Source organism: Polypterus senegalus, chromosome 5, assembly GCF_016835505.1.
Source record: "Polypterus senegalus isolate Bchr_013 chromosome 5, ASM1683550v1, whole genome shotgun sequence".
Taxonomy (NCBI): domain Eukaryota; kingdom Metazoa; phylum Chordata; class Cladistia; order Polypteriformes; family Polypteridae; genus Polypterus; species Polypterus senegalus.
Genome location: NC_053158.1, coordinates 50,121,325 through 50,135,371, shown reverse-complemented (window position 1 = coordinate 50,135,371; position 14,047 = coordinate 50,121,325). Strand labels below are relative to the sequence as shown.

The 14,047-nt window shown below is 36.4% G+C and overlaps 1 protein-coding gene across 1 annotated transcript in view; it reads left to right on the top strand.

Annotated features, from left to right (window-relative positions):
- The window catches only part of cpa6 (carboxypeptidase A6), a 121,656-nt gene that overhangs the window by 63,386 nt on the left and 44,223 nt on the right, over nucleotides 1-14,047 (top strand). Inside the window, exon 2 of the mRNA XM_039754612.1 lies at nucleotides 4,245-4,320. Coding sequence (XP_039610546.1) covers nucleotides 4,245-4,320 — 76 coding nt within the window. The remainder of the gene's footprint in view (nucleotides 1-4,244; nucleotides 4,321-14,047) is intronic.

Below are 14,047 nucleotides of genomic sequence, written 5' to 3'. Positions count from 1 at the left end.
ATAAATACTGAGACAAGGCCTAAAGAAGTAAATAAAATTGTTTAACGATTTCATTAAAAGAAATCAAATGCATACTAACATGGAATGTTAACACCACATGTGATAATTAGATGGAGTGTATAGTGGAGCAAGTGTTTCAGACTGCCAAACAGTTTTTTAAAATGTTGTCCAAAGCTGATGTTTATTTTATCTCTTTTGTTATAGAAACTGAATGTTGATTACAGTGAGCCCAGGTTGACGAATTGAGTTTTTTTTGTTTTATTATGGCCTCTATATGCTGGGTACAATTTATAATTATACTGAATTTTGTACTATACTTACATAATTTAGTATCACAAAGTTGGTAATGATTTTAGGATTATTGAATTTGATTAAGCTTAAAATAAAGTTACACCAAGTAAAACACAATTCAATGGAAAAATACAATCAGTTCCTCAGTCCACAAAATTTGCATTTAATAAATATGAACAGTTAACACTCCAAAACTTTCTATTTCAACTATGTGAATAAAAAGCTCCTTTTGAGAAAGTAAAAGCATTAAATGAAAACAGACCAGAGACAGGCCTGCACAGCTTATTTTAGAACAGGAGTAATGAATTCTTGCTAAATGCAGTTGAAGCTTTACATTTTTATTAATAAGGGAAAATTGTATATTTTCTAATTTAAAAACAGCTTAAAGACCTCTGTCCCTCTGAGTTATAGAGGGTTTGTTAGTTATCTAGCTGAGCAAGATAAGTTGACATGTGAGCAGTGTAGCAGATATGTTTTTGCTATTTGACCATTTTAAAGTTTTTTGGCTGCTGTTTTTCTTTTGTGTCTCTTGATTCTGTACCCTATTGTTGCACAATCTTTTCCTATCTGGTGTTACTCTAAAAAATTATAAGAATTAGGAGTAATTGTAAGTAGAACACTATCTGACAAATAAAGAAGATATTTTTTACCAGTCTTAGTGCGGAACTGTCCCAAAACATATGCCCTGGTAAGGCTGGTGCCTGATGACATCCTTCATAGTTAGGATTTCATAAAAAGTTGTGCCTAAATTAGTTACGAGTAGGCATAAACTTGTTTTATAACTGTTAAATGTAAATTTGTTTTTAAAAAAATATTTTAGAAGTTATACCAACGTACAATAAACTGCATCTTTTTTTTTATTTGCACATCTAGTCTGAATTATTTTTGTTAAAACCAATTTAAATCCACATACAAATGGTCAAGATAAACTGACTGCCTACCTTTTGATTGTACCAAAGACATGCAAACCATCGTAAGGCACATACACTCACCTAAAGGATTATTAGGAACACCATACTAATATGGTGTTTGACCCCCTTTCGCCTTCAGAACTGCCTTAATTCTACGTGGCATTGATTCAACAAGGTGCTGAAAGCATTCTTTAGAAATGTTGGCCCATATTGATAGGATAGCATCTTGCAGTTGATGGAGATTTGTGAGATGCACATCCAGGGCACGAAGCTCCCGTTCCACCACATCCCAAAGATGCTCTATTGGGTTGAGATCTGGTGACTGTGGGGGCCATTTTAGTACAGTGAACTCATTGTCATGTTCAAGAAACCAATTTGAAATGATTCGAGCTTTGTGACATGGTGCATTATCCTGCTGGACGTAGCCATCAGAGGATGAGTACATGGTGGTCATGAAGGGATGGGCATGGTCAGAAACAATGCTCAGGTAGCCCGTGGCATTTAAACGATGCCCAATCGGCACTAAGGGGCCTAAAGTGTGCCAAGAAAACATCCCCTACACCATTACACCACCACCACCAGCCTGCACAGTGGTAACAAGGCATGATGGATCCATGTTCTCATTCTGTTTACGCCAAATTCTGACTCTACCATTTGAATGTCTCAACAGAAATCGAGACTCATCAGACCAGGTAACATTTTTCCAGTCTTCAACTGTCCAATTTTGGTGAGCGCGTGCAAATTGTAGCCTCTTTTTCCTATTTGTAGTGGAGATGAGTGGTACCCGGTGGGGTCTTCTGCTGTTGTAGCCCATCCGCCTCAAGGTTGTGCGTGTTGTGGCTTCACAAATGCTTTGCTGCATACTTCGGTTGTAACGAGTGGTTATTTCAGTCAAAGTTGCTCTTCTATCAGCTTGAATCAGTCGGGCCCATTCTCCTCTGACCTCAAGCATCAACAAGGCATTTTCGCCCACAGGACTGCCACATACTGGATGTTTTTCCCTTTTCACACCATTCTTTGTAAACCCTAGAAATGGTTGTGCGTGAAAATCCCAGTAGCTGAGCAGATTGTGAAATACTCAGACCAGCCTGTCTGGCACCAATAACCATGCTACGCTCAAAATTGCTTAAATCACCTTTCTTTCCCATTCTGACATTCAGTTTGGAGTTCAGGAGATTGTCTTGACCAGGACCACACCCCTAAATGCATTGAAGCAACTGCCATGTGATTGGTTGATTAGATAATTGCATTAATGAGAAATTGAACTGGTGTTCCTAATAATCCTTTAGGTGAGTGTATATTCAAATAATATTAGATGCTATAATTTTGACCAGTAGCAGCATATAACAGAAAACAATTGGATTACCGCTTTGCCACTTCTTGTAATTTCTGCATGCATGTTTGAGGCATGCGTTTCCAGTCTCTAAATATACAAGTGAACCTGCTTTCAATTATATTATTACAAAAATGGCAACATTGCATCTTTGGATATCCTGTTTTCGAGCCACATACTTGTTGTACCAAGGCTGCACACCTTACTAGCTATAACAGAACTTGGAAACTTTAATGCTGATTGAGTTTGTGGATCATGAATTTTAGGCAAACCTGTGACCTTGGCTGATTCCTTGGCATCTGTTGAGTGGATAATAATAATGCTGGCAGCAAACCTATTGCTAAAGCAAACACTGCTAGCAACGAAGTCTTCAGTTGCCATTGGGGAATCACTGAAATTCAGTGCTGACATCAGACTTTGTTACGTTTTTCACTTCTGTTTGTTTCCTTTCGCAAATAAATCCTAGAAGGGTTGTTTTACATCATTCACATTTCCCACTGCCAAGACCAACTCCAAATAGTAATTTCAGGTTAGCTGCCTGCTCCAGATCTGGGAGGAGATCCCCCAGGACACCTTCAGTCGTCTCATTAGGAGCATGCCCAAACATTGTCAGATATGCATATCAGCATGTGGGAGCAATACAAACTACTGAGTACAATTCTGAGTTGCTGCAATGAAATTTTGGCAAAATGGACTAGCCTGCCTGCAGCATCATTTTTTCCCTTTGATTTTCAGGGTGTCTTTGAATTCAGCCCTCTGTAGGTTGATAATTTTCATTTCCATCAAACAATGTGGCATCCTTTTGTTCCTAACACATTACCCAGTCCATATCAGTATAGATATCCAGCAGGATTTATTTTTCCCGTTGTTTTCAAAGTGTTCCTTTAATTTTTTTGAGCAGTTTTTCTATGTTGATTTTTCAATGCTATTTAAGCTTATAATCAACTGATATTTTAATCAAGAGAGATGTATATTAAAAATTATATATCCAGAATAAGCTAATTTTCATTTGAAGAAAGAAAAAATAATAAAAAGCTAAGTTAAAAACAGAGTGGGTCAATGTGAAAATTGGGTAGGCATAGGCCCAACCCAGGCATAATACTGGCAGCATGCCTGGTTCTATTTTGAGCTGAAACACACCATGCTTTGCACAAATTGAAGAAAAATGTATTATGTGAATATCCGGCTTAATTCTGTGTTTTAAGACACAGCAAAACACTGATACATTTCCCTTTAAGTCCTTTGACGTTGAACCGAACAGTGATAGTGGAAGTTGAAGTGAAATGCTTGGGCCCAGTTCTCTATATGTTAGTCAATCTACATCCTTTCCTCATCTGTGGCCAAGAGTCTTGTTCTTCAAAACTGAGTGAGGAGTCTGACAGCCTGGAATGACTTTACTGCTCTGTATTCTTTGGGGATGCTGTGTGGATACCCATTATATTCCTTCCTGGGAAAGTGTTTCATCCATGGCCTAGTGGGAGAACACCCAGAACATGCTTAAGGAATTATATATTTCACCAGTGCTAGGGTTATCCTGATGTTCCCCAAGGTGAGTTGGAGACTACTGCAATAGAAATATGTTTAGTCTGTCTTGCTCATCCTGCTACCTCCTTGATTCTCAAAAGTACAAAACAGTATAGAAGGTGACATATGACGAATTTGGATAAGACCTGACTTATTCATTATTTTTTTTTCTTTCCCTTAAACAGAAACCAAGTTATCAGAGTAACTCCAAACAAATTAAATGATACTGAAACCCTGAAGAACCTCTTTGAGAAGTTTCAGGTATTGTATGTTCTTGTAATTATATTTATTATATGGGTGAAAAATAATTTAAAATGCCTTTTCAGTGCATGTGTAAAGCTAATATATTCACCTGCAAATTAAAGTTATTAGCGTTTTTTTGTAACAAAACAGCTAGATGCAGATTTTTTTGAGCATACCTTTTATACAACTAAATAAATCATTGTTTTTATTTCAATTAAAACATTTTGCTGATGGCAGTTTAGGAGGCAGCACAGTGGCATAAATAGTTGGCACTACTGCCTTACAGCTCCAGTAGCCTAGGTTCAAATCCCAGCTTGTGGATTTTTGCACATTCTACCAGTGACTATGTGGATTTTATTTTTACAGATAAAGTTGATTGGGTAAATTGATGGAGTGTCTGCGTCTGGTGGTTCAGGCCACACAACACTACTATTGAGTTAAGCAAGTCTGAATGTGTCATAAATGAAAATTACTTTTTTTTTTACAACACAATAACTGATTTTATATGATTTTTATGATCAGAAATTGCAAGCTTTCCATTTTGATAAAAATTGTAGACTGAAATCAGATTTAAGTTAATTACACAAATAACAATAGCTATTAGCTATAAACTGAAATGAGCCAAACCATGTTATATAATACATTTCTTCTTTTTAAAGAAACTAATAAAGAATAACCTACATGCATTTTCTGAACCCACATTTTCATTAAAGCTCCATTAAAAAGACTGAGCAGATTTGGATTCAATGCATTAACCAACCCAGAAAAGGGCGCAGGTCTATCATGATGCACACTCACTCAAACCTCAGCAAATTCACATAACATACACATATTTAGGATCTGGGGAAACTTGCACAAGGACCAGATGAACATTCCCGCTCCATACAGGCAGTACACAGGCCAAGGTTTGAACTCAGAACACCACTTGTGAGACAGCAGAGATAAGCAGTGCATCAGAATGAGACCATACCTTAGAAAACCATTTACAGCTCTTGGTCAAGTTCTCTTCTCTTCTTTTACAAAATTCCTTTTTGAATCATAGCTTCTGTTATCATGCAACTTCTTCCTCAATCAAAATGGATTTTTATAAGATGGAATAACCTGTCTGTCACTGTAATGTTACATAGCACCTTATGCAGCTTCTGTGTATGTGAGAGTAATCGATTTTAGTGATTTTGTTTGAAATCCTTTAATTCCATAATTCTATAATTCTCCATGCACATTTATTTTAAATAACATCTTTTGCATATTAAATGGTGCACATTGAATACAGTTTTGAAAATTGTGTAATGTTTTTATATGCAGTATCCTTTATTGTTTCATTAATGACTTCCCTGGTTTGGATCATGTTTGGCATTGAAGCATAAAGGGATGCCTTGCTGCTTCAAAGTGCATGTGTGCCTTGTATTTTCTTTGGGTGATCTGCTTTGCTCCCACAAGCCATCATCTTGCTTTTTACCCTCAGTGAATTATGTGTGTGAATGTTTACCATTGAGTATGCTTAAATGTGCTAGAAAGTGACTGGTGTCTACCAGAGCCAATCCTTATTTGATTGTATGCAGGGTGGACATCCCTGAGCCAATTTACTCCTTTCATGGAATTTTTATACATTCATTTTTGTGTATTTATCTAATTTATTGTTCCTCTGACAACACCATCTTTGTGTTTTTTTTGTATATTATATCTATCTTTGCATGGTTGCAACCATATTTTTTATAGTTGGTACTCCCATTTCTGACTTGGTGTGTCAAGTAAAGAACTGAAGAAATGAAAACAAACTGTCAGAGAAGGACTGAAGTCATTAGGCAACTGTAAGGACCTTTACAATAATTCTTTTCACTGCAATTTATTGGTTTTCGGTTTTGGTATGCCATTTAGTTTATTTTGGTTATTTCATCTGTGCCCTGCCTCCAGTCCACAATTTTGATTGCTCCACAATATTAGTTCTCATCTTCTAGCTCATATGAGCACCTGTTTGAACATTAGAATAATCAAGATGAGAATAGGCCATTCAGCCCAACAAAGCTCCCGAGTCCTATCAACTTAATTCTTCTAAAATAATATCACATCAACTTTTGAAAGTCCCTAAAGACCTGTTGTCTACCACACTACTGTTTTAACCTAAGTGCTGTTTGTACTTTCCCAGCATGGCACATCCTTTCATTGTGTACATTATTCGAGTATGAAATGTATGGCTCAAAGATTTCTATTTCAAGTATTTTTGTCCAAGTTGTGAAACTTCTTGTAGTTGTGCAAATGACTTAAAGATTAACTCAAGTAACCCTTGAACCAGGTTACTATTATTGGTCTATTTTTAACATTTGGAAGCTGTGTTAACGATGTAACATTTTTCCAGTTAGTAAAGGGTATGGCATCTAAACACTGCCTTTTATTACGTGTTTAACAAAAAATCCCCTGTAGTAAAAGAAAACTTTAAGTGATGACTTGAAATACCTCAAATAATACTCTTATTTCAGTTTCATAAAGCAGCTTTTAATATTTCTAATCATTCAGGTGAGCATTGATCACGTATATATATAAATGCTTTATGAACTTTCAGAAATTAATAAAGAGCATTTTTAGCAATTGTTATACCTGCATATGTCATCAAATAGTTAAAGTTTCTGACTGATCGCTATGTAATTATCTTGATTTGTTTTTTCTTAATTATTCACACTGTTCTGTTTTTATTTTGGCTTTTTAAAGTTCGAGAAAATATTTTGTAGAATTGTCAAGGGAGATCTGTTGCAGAAACAGAGCTTAAATTTCAAAGACACAGCTGTGCTGCTGAAGGCTGTATGAGGGCAGGTGTGATAGGCAAGATACACACTGTTCAATTGTGATGTCAAATACTGTGTCTCTGTCTTTTATTGACTTGACCTATGAGAGTATAAACATCATTTAAGATGCACAACACACACTCTTGCATAGAAAATAAGCAAAGCTAAACTTATTCCCCCAGTGACATAATTAGATCTCCCATTGTCCTTGTGATAGAAAATACAAAGTAGATGTAAAAAGTGTTGAGACTCCAACCATTGATTAGTTGTTGCAGATAGGAAAAGGAAAGAAATGGAAAATATTGGTAATATCTGTATGTCTTTGTAACTGTCACATCCAAAATTAGTGTAATTTTATTTTGACGACATGTTAAATGGTATGGAGTTAGGAAATGGCGAGTGGAAAGGTTGACCAGAGGGGAACTGTCTGAATGGTGGAAAAGAAAGTAGAAGACATCTGTTTAGTTCCTAGTGTTATCCCCATTCACTTCATTCACTAGTTCTCTATAAATTGATCCCTGTAAAGTTCATAGACATCTTTGACAGCTTTCTTCATCCAGAGCTCAGAATGTTTCCATGTACAACCTTGTTATCAAGACCATGGTTTATATAATTATTAATACCATGTAATTGTTTTCACTAATGCCACTAGATAAAAACAATTCATAGTCGCAGGAGGCAGTCCCTACTACATTAGTCACAAGACAGGGACCAAAATTTGTTTGGCATGCCAGTCCATTGCAGAGTCCATTTATGAACACATGGAAAGTTTACAGCTACCAATTCACCCAAAATGAGTGTCACTGGGGGATGGGGAGGAAAATCCAAACAAAAAAGAGAGAACATGCAATCTCCACAAAAACAACAAACTGGTGGGATTCAAACACAGGTCACATGATCTGGCTCAGTGTACTCTTTAACTGGCTAAATATCAGTATTTTGATATAACATTTAAGATAGCAAAAGATTATACGTACAAGTAGAATTCAGTAGGACAAATATTAGGGTAGCTGATTATGGTGGAGATTTTAAGAAGTGGATTAATATGATGGTTATATGGACTTTGGCACAGCAGTTGGTGATGCAGTTAATTCAATTTAATCCAACAGTTGTTTAGTAGTGTTTTTTTTCCCCCAGTGGGATTTGTGTTTCTTTGAAGATATAATTTTAAATTTGTGGTATTACAGAGATGCTCCTGATGAGGGTTGCATATCATTCAAAATGTGTTTTGGATGATTTCTCTCTTTTGATTTATATTGGACATAAGTAGAGCATTCTATTTTTGGAGGGTCTTAAATTTATATTTTTGGATATAGTACAGGGCGCGCCTGAATGATGAACTATGTTTTGTCTTTGATCTAATTTATGATGAGACTAAGCAGTTTCATATATAGTAAAATATTAATCTCAGATAGAACTTTCTTATGTAAGGGTTTAGTCTCTGCAGCTGCATCAAGTGCTGTTGTACAATTTTAAAGCTGATGGCTTTCTGGATTTATGGTTACATGAATGATACAGTTTTATGCATCAGTCCATTGATTTCTCAGTCCCAGTCCTCGCACCATTAATTGCATTAGAGCACACACACAGACACAGCGACAGGATAGGCAAAGCATTCAGTTGCCGGAGGCCCAGAACTAGGAGGGGGCTGTGGGGGCATATGTATACATACATTAGGTACTCATTGCAATGACAAATCTGCAGCAACCCTGTTTAAAACATAGCATTGGTACACTACAACAGCACAATAGCAAACTCATCTAATCTATTGTAAAAGTGTTTGTGATGATGTATTATTTTTTTAGTAACGTTAAATGTAATCGGAGCAGATTTCATAAATCAGGAAGAGCATTTACATGTCTGGGAGAAAAAAATGGATTGTTTCTGTTTGTTTAAACAACTTGGCCATTTCTGATTGAACTTCAGTCTCCCCAGGTCCCACTATAGTCAGTGTGCAACTAAAATCAGCAGCAACAATTCATCCACAGGGTGAGTGGGTAACAGTGAAATGGTGGTCTCAGAAGTCCAAATGAAGTCTGTCAGCAGTCCTCACTGTTCCTATCACTGTTGCCTCTTGTGAGAAGTTACTATATTTACATCTGTTCAAATCTTACTTGAGATCTATGAGGTGCCAGGAGAGGCTTTCAGCCCTGGCGCTAATTTCAACAGAGCACAGACTTCAGGGGTCTTTGGAACTGGAGGACAGAGTGGCTGCATTTCCTTTAGCCAAATCACGCAAGCAATAATTTTAAAAGTTTTAGTAATACTTTTACAAGCCATGTTTTTGTTTTTTAAAATTTCGATTATTTGCACTTTTTAATTTCTTATTTAAATATTACAGTGTGTAATTTGTATTTATTTTTAATTATCATGTGTACCTTATATATATATATATTAGCATTTTGCTTACTTTTTAATTTATTTAGATTATTAAAATTTACTTTATTATCATTTTTTTTTCTATTGAAATATTGTATTTATTGTGTTTTATTTATATTATCCGCTTTACTCTAAAGTAAAATTAAGGATTTGTTGTTTTTAAATTCTCCTGTCTATTGTAATAATTTAAACTTTGCTCTAAAATAAAGGTAATACATTTTACCATGTCGAAACTCTGGGGAGGGTGTGGTGGAGGGCCCTATGGTGATTTTTTGCCAGGAGCTTCCAGAGTCGCTCAAATTGTCTCTACTCACACACACGGCAACAATCATCCTACACCAGTTTAGTGCTGCCATTTAAACAAATGCAAATCTTTTGGAATGTGGGAGGAAAGCAAACCACAGCACCTGAGGAAAACCCTCATAAAGAAGGAGAATATGAAGATAACCCACAGATGGTGACCAGGCCAAGAACTCAACCCAGCATCCTAGAGTTGTTGAAGTAGCAGTGCTAACTATGCCAGTATTATATCACTTCTGGTGCCATAGGCATTTATGAAAATATTTAACACGTCATAATTTATTTAGGAGTAGGCCATTCATTGGGATATGGCGTGCTGAATTTTAATGATAATTAGAATTCTAAAGTGTAGCAAGGCACACTTGGGAACAGCAACAGAAACATAAAAGATGTTGAAAAAATGTAACTTTCTCTCCAGCATTTGTGGGAAAAGTATAATTTATCCATGATACAGGAGCATTCCTCTAAAAGAGAAGGGATAACCAAGCCAAGTGAATGAGCATATATCCATTTATACTACATGTTTAGGGTGTTCTACAGTTTAACATTTAAAGAGGGCAGAGAAAATCTTGAATTTATGATTATGTATTCACAACATGTGACTGTTGAGATTTCATGAGCCTGGCAGTGCAATGTGGAGGCCCACACAACATGGTGCAACAGAGTTAGGACCGTTTTTCTGGGCACAAAACTACCTTTTAAAGTTTAGTGTTTGCAGACTATCTTAGTGTTTCTATAAGGCAGCTATTCTTAAACTGAAACCAAACACTGTTTTTAAAAGCACATTTTATTTGGGTACATTTTTTTTTATTCACATTATTAAAATAACTAACCATTCATTCTTTTTTTATACAAGTTTTATGTAAGGTGTCGTAATAATTTTCGTTTATTAAAAAATGGAAGTGGCCACTTGAGAGTTAGTAGACACATTTACAAGTGGTAATAACTTAGCCTGTCATCTCCATGTCTTCTTATTTTGTGTGTTTGCTTACTAGATTTGGTGCTCAACTTGTTTGATCTGCATATGTGTCATGAAGTGTTCCTTTCCAGTTGATGCAGTAGATCTCCAGGGAGAGGCAGCAGTATTTGATCATTCTCACACAAAACTGTATAAAAATGAACAAAGTATGTTTCAAAACACCTGGCAAACAACTGCTTTTCATTTTTAGATTCATTTGAAGTTCATTCATTTACATTAAATCACAGATATCTGAGCCTGGAGATAGACAATGCAAAAGCACAGTTACAGTTTATGTGAATATAATGTTGAAGGGAATTATATTTTCTTGTAAGTTTAATATTATTAATTTCAGAATTCTTTTCTGGTCTAGCAAGATTTGATCTGCACCCATTTTACTGTATGCATTTGTGTGTGTGCGTGTGTGTGTGTGTGTGTGCCTTGGTATGCAGGATTCATTCAGGTGACCCTCATAAACCATATTTACCAGTATGTTTGCGTGCGTGTGTATGTGTGTGTATATGTGTTTGTATCACATGCACTTCAGAAGAGGTCATCCACCTAAAGCTAAGCATGTTCAGGCCTGGCCAGTAGGAAATGCTTGGGTTACTGCTGGAAGAGATGTTGGTGAGGCCAGTATCCTAATGCCCTAGTTCAGTGATGGGTACACTGTGCTATAAAAATGACGCTGTCCTTTGGATGAGACATAAAACCAAGGTCCTGACTCTCTGTGGTCATTAAAGATCTCTAGGTATCCTTCATAAAGAGCAGGGTGTATCCCGATTGTCCAGGCTATATTGCCCTCCATGACCTAGTCATTCTGGCCCCTAATCATCCCCTGTCTCTAATTGTCTGTCCCTCTCAGCACTTCAGTACCATACAGCTAATGTGTGGTGAGTGTACTGGTTCAAAATGGCTGCTGTCACATCATCCCAGTGGACGCTACGTATTAGTGGTGTTTAAAGTGGCTCCCAACTCACAATGAAAAGCGATTTGAGGTATGAGAAAAGCAGTATATAAATGTAAATAATAATAATTTTTAATAATAATAATGTATACTCTCAGTAGATTTTTTATTTTATTATATAATTTTATTATTTATTTATTTTATTTTATTATTTCTTATTAATCCAAACAGCCTGCTCCTGCAATAAGACAGGCATATGGGTGCATATCAAAATATGTATACATACCATACAGACATCATCAAGCAGTTTGGCTGTTGTTTGTCCAAACCTTGGATGGTGTGATCTAAGTGACTTTGACCATGGTATGACCTTTGGTAGCCATACATAGTGGTGGCAACATCTCAGAAAAAATGCTACCCTCCTGGGAGTTTCCCTCTCTACAATCTCTCAGTATACAGAAAATGGTACAATAATAAAAAAAATCCAGTGAACCAAAGCACTTTAAAAATGAGAGAGATCAGAGGAGAGTGGCCAGCCTCTTGAATTTAAAATAAAGGACACAAATACTCACATAAGAACATTTTATAACAGTGGCCACCTTGCCGTATTCTCAAAGCACTCCTTTGTTCATTTCTGCCTCTTTGTCTCTCACTCAGTTGTGACCCTGGCCACTCCTGGAATTGCTTTTGCAAAAGCCTCATAATCACTTTTGGAGTCAGAGACACTACTAATTTTGTTCAGAGTATCATAGGTTATAAATTCCTCTGGTGGCTCCCAAGTTCCCAGGACCACTTAGCCTTCTGTTGCCAATTAAAGATTGGGTCTCTCAAGCAGCCTCTCAGGTCTCGGTGCCATAAATGGAGCAAACATATACATTTGACTATCAGAAAATATGTAGTTGTAGTAATAGTAGTATTTTTACTTGTACAGAGTACAGTAAAATTCTTTCTTGCATATCCAAGAAATATTGATGCCCTATGCAGATACTGCATTACCCCTGTCTTGTGCCCTATGATTGATGGTATAGGATCCTGCTGCTGCGTGACTGCCCTGGACAAGTGGATTAGGAGAATGGATGAATGGATGGATTGTTGATTATTCAAACAACTTACTGTATAACAAGCCTAGTAGCCCTGTGTTACCAACTTTAACAAAATTGATAAGATCATATGGTTTCTCACCTGTTGTCCCTAACCTCCCTCTCCACCTTGTAAGGGTAAGCACCCCTGTTACTTGTTAATCATTTAGTGTTAGTTTTTGGATTATTACCACTTCATTCCACTTCTGTTCTCTTTGTTTAGTCTTCCTGAATGTCATTATTATCCTCATAAATTTTATTGAGCCTCTAGCCAAGTTTCCAGTCAAAACACATGGCTAGAATAAATGAAAGAATATTTGATATATTTGATACCTGATGACCCCGATTCTATTGATTCACTAACAGAATGTCTGACTAGTATCTCAGAATGGATGAATAGTAATTTTCTCAAGTTAAATAAAGAGAAAACTGAAATTTTAGTGACCAGCAATAATGGATACAATGAGGCTATTAGAAATAAACTGGATACATTAGGATTAAAAGTCAAGACGGAGGTAAAAAGCTTAGGGGTGATTGTTGACTGTAATCTGAATTTTAAATCACATATTAATCAGATCATTAGGACAGCATTTTTTCACTTAAGAAACATAAGTAAAGTTAGACCTCTTATATCACTGAAAGATGCTGAGAAATTAGTTCACGCGTTTGTTTTCAGTCGACTAGATTACTGTAACGCACTCCTCTCAGGACTACCCAAAAAAGACATAAATCGTTTGCAACTAGTGCAGAATGCAGCTGCTAGAATCCTAACTAGGAAAAGAAAATCAGAACATATTACTCCAGTTTTGATGTCACTACACTGGTTACCTGTGTCATTCAGGATTGACTTTAAAATTCTGCTTATGGTTTATAAAGCCTTAAATAATCTCGCCCCATCTTATATATCGGAATGTCTGACACCTTATATTCCAAATCGTAACCTCAGATCCTCAAATGAGTGTCTCCTTAGAATTCCAAGAACAAAACTTAAAAGAAGTGGTGAGGCGGCCTTCTGCTGTTATGCACCTAAAATCTGGAATAGCCTGCCAATAGGAATTCGCCAGGCTGATACAGTAGAGCACTTTAAAACACTGCTGAAAACACATTACTTTAACATGGCCTTTTTATAACTTCATTTTAATCGTAATTTAACTTAATCCTGATACTCTGTATGTTCAATTCATCATAACAACTATTCATGGTGGCTCTAAAATCGGTACTGACCCCTACTCTCTTTTCTGTTTCTTTTTCCGGTTTCTTTGTGGTGGTGGCCTGCGCCACCTCCACCTACTCAAAGCTTCATGATGCTCCAACAATGATGGACGGATTAAAAGGAAGAAGT